The 12,752-nt window shown below is 45.5% G+C and overlaps 1 protein-coding gene across 2 annotated transcripts in view; it reads left to right on the plus strand.

Annotated features, from left to right (window-relative positions):
- The window catches only part of dyrk4 (dual-specificity tyrosine-(Y)-phosphorylation regulated kinase 4), a 31,370-nt gene that overhangs the window by 16,325 nt on the left and 2,293 nt on the right, over positions 1–12,752 (plus strand). For both annotated transcript variants that reach the window (XM_079501028.1, XM_079501029.1), the window contains 7 exons: positions 456–592; positions 6,129–6,269; positions 8,648–8,786; positions 9,708–9,792; positions 10,278–10,450; positions 12,127–12,187; positions 12,444–12,573. In XM_079501028.1, the coding sequence (XP_079357154.1) occupies positions 456–592; positions 6,129–6,269; positions 8,648–8,786; positions 9,708–9,792; positions 10,278–10,450; positions 12,127–12,187; positions 12,444–12,573 (866 nt within the window). The remainder of the gene's footprint in view (positions 1–455; positions 593–6,128; positions 6,270–8,647; positions 8,787–9,707; positions 9,793–10,277; positions 10,451–12,126; positions 12,188–12,443; positions 12,574–12,752) is intronic.

Consider the following 12,752-nt stretch of genomic DNA (forward strand, 5'->3'; position numbering starts at 1 on the left):
TAAGGATCAGTGGCGCGCACAGATAGACACTAGGGGGTGCTAGAGCACGGCAGCTACATCAGGGTAAGGATCCATGTTGCTGGAGGAAAGATTAAATTTGCGCACAAGACACGCACTTCAGTTTAATTTCACTTCAGTATCACTTCAGTATCTCAAACATACTGACATTGACGTGATGTGGGCGGGTGGTTTGGTACGGTATATGACATCACAAACGTAATAGCAGCAGGTGCAAAAACACACACGCACACACACACACACACACACACACACACACACACACACACACACACACACACACACACACACACACACACACACACACACCCACACACAAAGTGTTTCTTGTGTCCTAATCATCATTAAAATAAGATCTGGTTGCAAAAGGGGTGAAGTGGCCCTTTAAATCCTGAGTGATAATTTAAAGGTAATTAGTCTGTGGGTTGTTCCTGCAGGTGCTCCATGACCACGTGGCCTACAGGTATGAGGTCCTGGAGGTCATCGGGAAAGGTTCCTTCGGTCAGGTGCTGAAGTGTCGCGATCACAAGACCAACGAGATGGTTGCCATCAAGATGATACGTAATAAAAAGAGGTATGCGTCTATAAATTCCCTACAGAGTGAGTGAGTGTGTCCTTCGGCGTATCTTGGAAACCATCCGACCAATCGCCTTCGTGCTCGCCCACGTGTATTCCTGACCGCTTCAGCCAACTCATCGCCATTTGAGATACATCTCGATACGGAGAGAACCGTAACTCACGTCAACTCAACCTCCGGCCGCCGAGTCTTAATGTGACCTTTGGTCAAATCCGTCCTATAAGCCATCACTCATTTGCAGGGCCGGATTTACCCTCCCAAGGGCCCCCGGGCTAGACAAAATTTCAGGGCCCCCCCCTGGGCTGTGCGGTGCATTTTGGTCGCGCGGCAAAGCCACGCGGCTTTTGGCGTATTTTGTTCTAATTTCGCTGTAATTTTGGGGTACCCAGCCCCCCCAAAAGAGAAAGGCAGGCAGGCGCCAGGCAGACAGACTAGTCGCTGAATGCAGGCTGCCACGCACAGTGACATTGGCAGGGGTTTCCACAGCTACCACAACACAGCGTCACTGTCTGAGCAGAAGCTCTCAATGTTTTAACCATAATACTAAATGTACAATAACTAAACATAAATCTCACTTGAATTGGATAGCAATACTTTACAATTTCAAATCATTTGAAATTGTAAAGTATGGGTAGCCCACCCTAGCCCAATGGTAAGTCCGCCTCTGCCCATTTGCCGCCTTGATAAGTGAGAATGCATTGTCTATTATGTCTCCTCTAGATTTAGTTAACAGACCTCACTTGGGCTGCTTTTTTCCACTCTACACCAAATCTCTTCTCCAAAAAATAGCTGATCTACAAAGATTGCTTGTAGCTTGGCTATTTTTGGCTAATGTCCCCCTGAGAATATGAATCCTGGAGTTCAAGTGCTTAATGCAAAGGTGGGCGTCACCCACTAATGATGCATGTACTGCACTAGTGACTAGTCTACAGCAGGGGTTCTCAACGTTTTTGGCCGGGGACCCCCGGAAATGCTTTGGCAATGTCTCGGGACCCCCGCCCCGCCCCCTCCCGACCCCCAATATAAATTGACTGCTACAATAACCTTAAACCATTTTGGTCGGGAACCCCTTTTGGTGTTTTAAGCATTGTTATAATTTAGCTATTGAAAAATAGCAGATCTACAAGCTCATAGCGCGCCACCGAGTGGCGCGCTATGAACTTGTAGGTCTGCTATTTTTGAAAAATCGTGAAAATAAAAATCGCGACCCACGGGTTGAGAACCCCTGGTCTACAGTATCTTCTGTCATAACCCATTTAGACCTGAAGACGATTCTAAAAAATGTCTTCAATATCTGGATTTTTCGGAAAAACCCACGTCAGTGGTGCTCAACCATTTTCATGTCAAGGACCCCAGAATGATCTGTATTTGGCTGTGGTACCCCCATCTGAACAATATGTTCAGATGTTTCAAAAATGGCAGATCTACAAGCTACAAGCTTGTAGATCTGCTATTTTTCAATAGCTAAAGTATAACAAAATGCTTAAACCACCAAAAGGGGTTCCCGCCCATGGGTTAAGTCTGTGCTGTAAAGGCCGGTGTAGTAGAAGGACAAAACTGTCCCCCAACGCCGTAGAGACCCGGGTTTGATTTCTGGCAGAGGGTGCCTCGATCCGCGGCTTCGCTGGGGCTCTGCCAACGAACACCAACGGACATTTTGACAGACGCAGGCATTTTGACAGACGCAGCTGACGGTAATAATGTTTACTGTCGGTGTGTTTTGTGAATGTTTTCTTCTTTCTGTTTGCCTGGATGAAGTCAGCTCAGCTGTATAAAATAGCTACCCTAAGGGGTTCTCAACGTTTTTGGCTGGGGGACCCCTGGAAATGCTTTGGCCATAGCTAGCTGTCACAGTGGCACCAAATGTCGCACCCGAAATCAATGTTATTGCCTTCAGCTGTGTTTATCCGTCAAAATGGCCTGCTATGAAAAGGGTTTATTGGCGGGGTTGGTACGCGGTTGTAAGCCTGCAGGGGGATTTGTGTATTGCGTCACTGTTCGGGGGGAAACCTTGTATATGTCTAAAATAGAATCCAATATAGTTATTATTTAGACACAGTCACAATGTCGTGTTAACCCATTTAGACATGACATCGAAATTTAAAAAAATGTCTTCTAAATCATGACAGTTTTCTGAAATACCTTATGTTTCTATATCAGTGGTGCTCAATATTTCATGTCAAGGACCCCCAGAATTATCTGTATTTGGCAGTGGACCCCCATATGAAAATATGTAGTTCCAGGGACCCCCCCCCCCCCCCCCCCCCCCCCCGAAGCAACGATTTGAGTAAAAAACGTTAAGAATATATTTTTAGATTTGCGGCGCCACATTTTCATGATTTTCCAAAAAATAGCAGGGGCGACATCAGCTAAATAATTTGTTATTTACCAAAGCAAACACTGCGCAAAAAAACATGGAATACGGATGTGTATATTACAGGAAACTCCCGTTAAACTTTCCAACAAACTGTGGTAAACTCCTGAATTGTACCATCACACCTGTATATTACCGTATATTAACTGTATATGCTGCTAAACATGAGGTTTACGGGCAAAATACAGTGCCCATAATTGCCCGTTAACTCCTCTTTTCACGCAGTGAAATGGACCCTTTATTGGTCTGTAAATGGTAAATAAATGGTAAATGGTGCATTTATATAGCGCCTTTATCCAAGGCGCTTTACATAGATTGTGCATTACATTCACCCATTCACACACACATTCATACACCGATTGCAGCTGAAGCCATGCAAGGTACCAACCAGCACATCGGGAGCAATTTGGGGTTTAGTGTCTTGCCCAAGGACACTTCGACATGTAGACAGGAGGAGCCGGGATTCGAACCGCCGACCCATGGATCATTGGACGACCTGCTCTACCTCCTGAGCCACAGTCGCCCTGTAACTCAGAGGGAGTACAAATGGAACGCTTCCTTTTGGTTCCATTTATTTATACACTCTCAGAGTTAGATTAACTAACTGGGTTGGGGTAAAATATCAAATGGGGTCCCGGGGGGTCTGTCACCTAAGTGGGGGGTCTGTCTGTCACCTAACCCTAATGCATATCAAACCCATGCAGAGTGCAAGAAATTAAAAAAGCCACCACTCTAGAGGGTGTCTGCGACGTGACGACGGTCACTTAACCCATTGAGGCCCTGACATCGAAACTTTAAAAATGTCTTCTAAATCCTGACAGTTTTCTGAAAAACCTTATGTTTCTGTACCAGTGGTGCTCAGCGTTTTTCATGTCAAGGAGCCCCGGAATTATCTGTATTTGGCTGCCGACCCCCATCTGAAAATATGTTGTTCCAGGGAACCTCCCCAGAAGCAAAGAGTTGAGTTAAAAATGCTCTGAACATTTTTCACAGATTTGCTCCACATTTTCACGATCTTTCAAAAATAGCAGATCTACAAGCTCGTGAGCTTGTAGATCTGCTATTTTTAAATAGCCAAAGCATAACATAAAAGGGGTTTCCCGTCCAGAATGTATTAAGACCGCCACTAGTGGTTTGTGGAGCTACTGTGAGCTCATCCCGGGCTTTTCACACATGCCTTGCATCAGTCGCATGTGATCGTTTTTCGTTGTTCCTGCCAATCGGCGAGATCCTGTTTTAGATGGATAGGACAGACAGTCGGCACCTCAGGGTGTCGGGCTTAACTGTCCTCTTCCCTCTGGACCTTTTATCGCTTAAGGCTTTTGAAGATTATACGTCATGTTGGCAGCCAAGTCTGTGGACCTTTTTAATGTTTGTTTAGAGCACTTACAGTTGGGTGCCACCGATATTGTCCCTTATCATTTGACCCATTTAGGCCTGACCTCAAAATTTAAAAAAATCCTTCTAAATCCTCCAGTTTTCTGAAATAAATATTCTCACGATTTTTCAAAAATAGCAGACCTACAAGCTCGTAGCGCGCCACTCGGTGGCGCGCTATGAGCTTGTAGATCTGCTATTTTTCAATAGCTAAATTATAACAGAATGTTTAAAACACCAAAAGGGGTTCCCGCCCAAAATGGGTTAACTGTGCTTTTGCGCAGATCACGCAAACCTCAGCAAAAAGAAAAGGACAATATCGATGGCCTCCAACTGTATGACGTAATATAAAAAACATCTTCTGACTGATTCCGTTTTATACAATAACACGAATCTATGGAAAATACAGGATCGACCTCAAACTAATTGCAAAAAAAACCAAACTCAGCTGATTTTGTATCTTCAATATATCCTGAATGACAGAAAAAAAAGTTGCCTGGAATTGTCTGAGGGGAAAGTGTTGAAAATGGTCTGTACAGTGTGGCCACCATAGACATCCAATATAAGGCAAATATTTTCTAGATTTCCTTTTGCTTTAAGTAGCATGTGACGTGTCAAACTAGAGGGTTTTCATGATGCTGAATCCATTCCAAGCATTAGTTTTGCATAACAAAACTGACCTCATCACAAATGTGATGAGGTCAGTGGCTATGGCCGTTTTTAGCCCAATGAGTGTTTTTCAGTCCAAAATGGGTTAAATAATGGATTGAATCGATTAGTTTGATCAACTGTTTCACCCTTATCCCTTATACTCTCATATCAATGGAGTCTTGAGATATGTTCCCACACGCGATCACACAGGCTGGGACTGCAGCTCCCAGCAGGCATACAGCCTATTTTTAGCATGAACGTGTCAGTGTAATCTTTCCTGTCAGAGCGCATCACCATTAAATAAGAATTTTGATTTGGACATGTTTACATGACGACAGCGTAACATGGTGGTCCCGAAGAAAATACCACATGTTGGTTTGTGTGTGTGTGTGCAGTGTGCATATATATATCTTTTCCTAAATATCCACAGGTTGACAAACTAGAGACATAAGTAATGAATCAGCACACTTTGTGTATACTTTATATATCCATTGCCATTCAAACAGGAAATATCTCTCTACACATTTAACTAATCCATTTAATTGATTATTTAAAAAATAATACAATAAATTAAATACAGAGCTTGTATTTTTCAGTTGTTTTTGCACGACACCGTTAAAAGAAATGAAATTGGGCTTTGTCTACTTTGTCATATTTGTCTATTCATATCCATAAAAAACATATCCCACAAAAATGCTTCTATGTTATTTGATGAATCTAAAAAGTAAACTAGAATAATCACTAAGAAGATAATGATATAGTATACATCCCTGGACCTTCCTCAAGATTTTTTTATGCATTCTGTAGTATTTCAGAGCAAACGTTTTTAAGTCAAATCCTTGCTTTTGGGGGAGGGGGTTCCTGGAACAAATTTTTTTCAGATGGGGGTCGGCGGCCAAATACAGAATCTGGCGGTCTTTGACATGAAAATGTTTGAGAACCACTGACAGAAACATGGGTTTTTCAGAAAACTGTCAGGATTTAGTAGCCTGACACTGAATTTATCGCCAGAACATATTTTTTTAATGGGCGTGGCTAGCGATTCAGGGCTGGGGCCAGGTTAAGGATTTAGAAGACATTTGTAGAATCGTCCTCAGGTCTAAAATGGGTTTTAATTATCTCCGCCTGCAGGTTCCATCACCAGGCTCTGGTGGAGCTGAAGATCCTGGACGCGGTGAAGAGGAAAGACAAGGACAACCTGCACAACGTGATCCACATGAAGGATTACTTCTACTTCCGCAACCACCTCTGCATCTCCTTCGAGCTCCTCGGGTATGAGAGCACACACATGCTGTCGTTAAAAATATATCTAAAACACAAAGTAATTACTAAATAAAATATGTAGTGGAGTATAGGTGTAAAGGAAAGTATTGAAAAATTTAGATTTTTTTTGGAATGCAGATTGTGGCCCCTTCTTTTGGGAGCATTTTACTCATTGCTGGCTGTCTGAATACCAAAAAATACCCAAAAAAAACACTTCCTTCCTGGACTACAATTCCCATAATGCTTTGGTGCACTGCTCCTCCTTGTGGATAGGGGGAGGGCTGTCTTACTGAGACAACATGTAGTCCAGGAAGTAAGTGAGCCCAGTGTCCATCTGAAAATATGTTGTTCCATTAACATTACATAATGCTTAAAACACCAAAAGGGGTTCCCGTACTGAATGGGTGATTGCTGCGAGCCGCCGCAAGCAATTGGGTGTGTTTACGATGCGGTTCCACTTCGCGGTACCGGCTTCAACTCGTCTTAACCCGCCGGCTCTTTTTGATTTCCCAGCCAAGCAAAGCCTCTACTGTATACTGTGGAAAATGCATTCAGTTTATGGATGAATCGAAGTGATCATTTTTTATTAATGTAAAGTGCAATGGAGTACCTGTAAAAGCATACGCATCTCTAGAATAACTCATTAGTTATAGATGTCACATTCTGGTCTCTAAACTGCCTCCCCCTGGCCAGCCGGGGCGCCTGATGGAGGGGAAAGGAACTGGTCGAATAACGTGTTCCTTCCACGCGCTACGTCCAGGCTGGGGGAAACTCCCCCCTGTCAGGTGAAAAGAAGCAGCTTGGACTCCTCATGCATAGAAGGGAGCATGAGGTCTGTCCACTGCCCCCCGGGTTGGCAGAGGAAGTGCAGCACCCAGGATTACATTAGATAATTGACACTGGGTGAAAAAAATGGGTTGCAAAATCGTGGGATAAAACATATTAAATTAAAATTAATGTAGCCTACTATGTGTGCTCTTAATGTGCTCTTAATTTCCATTTTCCAGCCATTCAGTTGCAAAAAATAAATACATAAAAATAACCCCCAAAACAATTTGGCGACCCCCCGAGGTGACCAAATGGCGATGCCAGGTTGAGAACCCCTGGAGTATGGGATGAGAACCGGTACCAGTGGGAAAGGAGAACCCCTGGAGTATGGGATGAGACCGGTACCACATAGTGGTAGAAATGCAGGATAAGCTTGGATTGAACCCCTGGAGTATGGGATGAGACCGGTACTACATAGTGGTAGAAATGCAGGATAAGCTTGGATTGCTTTCATGCTCTCCATATCTAGCGGCGAACAGAAGATAGTCTTGTGTGGCAGAAAGACAGACAGCGTCAATGACCTTTTAGAGGGCGATTTTGGACCAAGCAGCACCTTGTCTTGTGTTACCGTCACTGAATCCCTTAGTTAATGCCTTGATTATAGCCCTATCTCTTTACCCTGCTTGCTTCATAGTGACTGTGAAAGGCTCCTGTTACACCGGAGCCCAAAGAAGATTATGCTTATTACCAAGTAGCAGGAAATAGCAGGAGGGCACGTCCGTCCCCTCTATCTGTCCCCGGAGAAATCACGTAGCCACGCGGATTGTTTCCACCATATGAGTTTAACAGTTCCGAGTTTACGGTTCCCGCGCCAAACTATTTTAATTTAGTATGTGTCAGCCGCAACCGTAGACTAACAGCACATTTAGCATGTATTTTTATTCAGTCTGTTTATTCCAGGGGGAGGAATAAATACATAAATATATATCTTTTTATATAAGGGAATACTGTTAAGCCTCTTCTTACTCTATAAGCCATATCTCCAAACTCAAACTGAACAACCAACATGAAAAAAACGAAAATTCAAAAAGAAATCCAATGGCAGTCCCTCAGTCAAATTTGGTCACATATGTTGGAGTGTGAATTAGGCTTCAGATTCCATTGTACTATATTGTCTCTGTTGGGTGGAAACCTCATCTCATCATCATCAACCTCATCATTGTACATCTGCTACTTTTGATGGGGTTTTTTGTGACCTGTAGTATGATCAAGTAGGCCGTCATCATTTAGTATGTAGTATTATTACCAGTATCAGTAGACTCCCAGGTTCAAGTGGCATTGTTCAAACCACATATTCCTCCTATATTCATCCTTCATTATAATCTGAACTACTCGCCTGTAATGTGTCATGACTGCATCTTTCACGGTTATAACACTGTCGCGGTGTGGAGAAAAAAAAGAAAACCTGTCCAGTGTCCACATGCACAGAACGTATGGTGAACACCAGCCAGATTATGTCACAGATGGCAATAATCTTTCTCGCACATGGGACTGAGTTTTTTCGCATGACAAAAAGTGCTCCATGTGATTGAAGGCCCTGCGTTGTGTGTTGTTGACAGGGTGAACCTGTACGAGTTGATCAAGAAGAACAACTTCCAGGGCTTCAGTCTGCCTCTGATCCGACGCTTCGCCCACGCTCTGCTGAAGTGTCTTCAGATGCTGCACCGGGAGAAGATCATCCACTGTGACCTCAAGCCGGTAGGCGCTTCTTCTTCTTCTTCTTCTTCTTCTTCTTCTTCTTCTTCTTCTTCTTCTTCTTCTTCTTCTTCTTCTTCTTCTTCTTCTTCTTCTTCTTCTTCTTCTTCTTCTTCTTCTTCTTCTTCTTCTTCTTCTTCTTCTTCTTCTTCTTCTTCTTCTTCTTCTTCTTTTTACTATTTTTCATTTAGACCTGAAACCGATTCTACAAATGCCTTCTAGTTTTCTGAAAAACCCATGTTTCTATATATGTCAGTGGTTCTCAAACATTTTCATGTCAAGGACCCCCAGAAATGTATGTATTTGGCCGCCGACCCCCATCTGAAAATATGTCGTTCCAGGGACCCCCCCAGAGGCAAAGATATGAGTTAAAAACGTTCACTCTGAAAGAATATATATAAAGATTTGCGCCACATTTTATAATAAAAAGGCAAAGAAGTTTAGGGATAGGGGGTTTAGCCTTATGTGCCTGGACCTGAAAATAGGCTTTCTACAAGCTCACAAATTAAACAATGCGTTGCAGACGCAGAAGCTTGCAGATCTGTTATTTTCACATTTTTTGCAACGTGCGCCTATAATTACATACTCAAAGTAGGGATGCCAGGTTGGTTGAAAGTGGTTAACATTATGGAATGTACAATAGAACAAATCTGAGGATGCTACTGCTAGAGCTATAGCGCCCCCATTAGGGGAGTCACTGTACTGTCAGCTGTACTACATATTTATATTGGACCAACTTTACCCCTACTACGCTGTGACGGTATGGTACAACAGCACCCCCTGCTGGAGTATATAAATAAATCCTGTGTGTGTCGTACTGTATACCCTGAAATCTTGGATAAACCAAACTGTGAAGAAGAAGGAGAAAAAAAATAAAGAAATAAATCCTGTGTGGAATAATGTTGGCCCTCTGTTTGTGAACAGGAGAACATCCTGTTGTCCCAGAGAGGTCCGGGGGGCAACATCAAAGTGGTGGACTTTGGTTCCAGCTGTTATGAACAGCAAAGGGGTGAGTGTTTAACCCAGAGGACCTGAGGACTATTCTACAAAACGTCTTCTAAATCCTGTCTTCTAAATCATGTTTCTATGTCAGTGGTTCTCAAACTATTTAATGTCAAGGACCCCCAGCATTATATGTAATTGTAATTATATGTTTAGAATGACTTCTAAACTTCATTAACAGTTTCCCTTTAAGGATCTGTCTTTGGTGGGATGGAAGGGCCCTTGTCTCATCTGAGCAACCAAATATTGTAGATCTGCTACTTTTAATTATTTTGTGTGACGTTGTAGTACGATCAATTAGGGCATTCATGTACGGAAAAACCCCCCACAAAAAGTTAAAACATGGAGATTTCTTTATTTATTATTTTGTAATAATAAAAATAATAATATTAATAATAATGTTTTTATTCCTATGCAGATATGTATTTTATCGTGACAATATTGTAAAAAAGCAAATAGAAAATAAACTGTTTTCCTTTCCTCCCCTCTCAGTGTACACATACATCCAGAGCCGGTTCTACCGCTCCCCGGAGGTGATCCTGGGCCAGCCCTACAGCATGGCCATCGACATGTGGAGCCTGGGCTGCATCCTGGCCGAGCTGTACACAGGATACCCCCTGTTCCCTGGGGAGAGCGAGGTGGAGCAGATCGCCTGCATCATGGAGGTAAATGGTGCATTTATATAGCGCCTTTATCCAAGGCGCTTTACATAGATTGTGCATTACATTCACCCATTCACACACACATTCACACACCGATGGCAGCGGAAACCATGCAAGGCACCAACCAGCACATATCAGGAGCAATCAGGGGTTCAGTGTCTTGCTCAAGGACACTTCAACAGTAACTCTGGGGGAGCCCGGGTTCGAACTGGCAACCTTGCGGTTACCATCCGGCCACTCTACCCCTGAGCCACCACCGCCCCATAGTGGCCACTCTACCCCTGAGCCACCGCCGCCCCCTAGTGGCCACTCTACCCCTGAGCCACCACTGCCCCCTAGTGGCCACTCTACCCCTGAGCCACCACCGCCCCATAGTGGCCACTCTACCCCTGAGCCACCACCGCCCCCTAGTGGCCACTCTACCCCTGAGCCACCACCGCCCCCTAGTGGCCACTCTACCCCTGAGCCACCGCCGCCCCCTAGTGGCCACTCTACCCCTGAGCCACCGCCGCCCCCTAGTGGCCACTCTACCCCTGAGCCACCACCGCCCCCCTAGAGGCCACTCTACCCCTGAGCCACCACCGCCCCCTAGTGGCCACTCTACCCCTGAGCCACCACCGCCCCCTAGTGGCCACTCTACCCCTGAGCCACCGCCGCCCCCTAGTGGCCACTCTACCCCTGAGCCACCGCCGCCCCCTAGTGGCCACTCTACCCCTGAGCCACCACCGCCCCCCTAGTGGCCACTCTACCCCTGAGCCACCACCGCCCCCCTAGTGGCCACTCTACCCCTGAGCCACCGCCGCCCCCTAGTGGCCACTCTACCCCTGAGCCACCGCCGCCCCCTAGTGGCCACTCTACCCCTGAGCCACCGCCGCCCCCTAGTGGCCACTCTACCCCTGAGCCACCGCCGCCCCCTAGTGGCCACTCTACCCCTGAGCCACCGCCGCCCCCCTAGTGGCCACTCTACCCCTGAGCCACCACCGCCCCCCTAGTGGCCACTCTACCCCTGAGCCACCGCCGCCCCCTAGTGGCCACTCTACCCCTGAGCCACCGCCGCCCCCTAGTGGCCACTCTACCCCTGAGCCACCGCCGCCCCCTAGTGGCCACTCTACCCCTGAGCCACCGCCGCCCCCTAGTGGCCACTCTACCCCTGAGCCACCGCCGCCCCCTAGTGGCCACTCTACCCCTGAGCCACCGCCGCCCCCTAGTGGCCACTCTACCCCTGAGCCACCGCCGCCCCCTAGTGGCCACTCTACCCCTGAGCCACCACCGCCAGACCAGGGACGTGCAGAGAGTGTTAGAGAGGCAGGGGCTAAAATCCCGTAAGAGGGCACTTTTTGGACAAAAAATAGCGAAAATAGCAGATCTACAAGCTCTCAACGCGTCGCGCTGCGACGCGTTGAGAGCTTGTAGATCTGCTATTTTCAGGGTGCAATCCAGCACTCTTTAGCTAGTGGAGATGCAGGTGTAACAACATGGATTTCTAAACAAATTTGTTCAGCGCAAAATACTGTGTTCACATTCAGGAGACTTCGGGAAAAAAAGCAATTCTCCTGAATGCTGCCTTCCAGCATGGCATGGAAAGGAGAGGAGAGGAGGGCATTTGCATTTAATGTCCCAGACTAGTATCTGGCTGACTCACAGTATAAGGGGCCTTCATGTGTTTCTTTAATTCGCAGGTTCTTGGATTGCCTCCAGACGATTTCGTTGAGACGGCATCTAGAAAAAAGTTGTTCTTTGGTGAGAACTTTTGTGGCGCTTTACATGAGCATGTACAGTACATGTACAGTACATGTACAGTACAGTACATTGGCTAGTTTCAACAACACTCAAAACAGGGCTTAGTTAGAAGGCTAATCAGACTACTCAATTTATTCAATAATTGTGTTTTAAATTGTAATGTTTTAAAGAAATATATGCTTCTTGATGGAATAATGGTTAAGAAGATCATCAATAGTGATAAAAGTGAACCCTGTGTTTGATGCCCTGCCTGCAGACTCCAAGGGCAACCCCAGAAACATCACCAACAGCAAAGGGAAGAAACGCAAGCCGGGCTCCAGAGAGCTGCCCACCGTACTGAAGGCTAGCGACGCTTCTTTCCTGGACTTCGTTCAACGCTGCCTCACGTACGTTACCTTCATGGTGGATTTGTTAAAGGAGAATTCCATACTAGAAGGCTTTCTTACCTTTATTTGTAGTTGTTACGTCCCCACCAAAGAGGTCCAGGTGTTATTTGTAGTTGTTACGTCCCCACCAAAGAGGTCCAGGTGTTATTTTGTTCAAATTATTGGCTATTTCCCCTACC

The sequence above is a fragment of the Electrona antarctica genome, assembly GCF_951216825.1.
Source record: "Electrona antarctica genome assembly, chromosome: 5".
Taxonomy (NCBI): domain Eukaryota; kingdom Metazoa; phylum Chordata; class Actinopteri; order Myctophiformes; family Myctophidae; genus Electrona; species Electrona antarctica.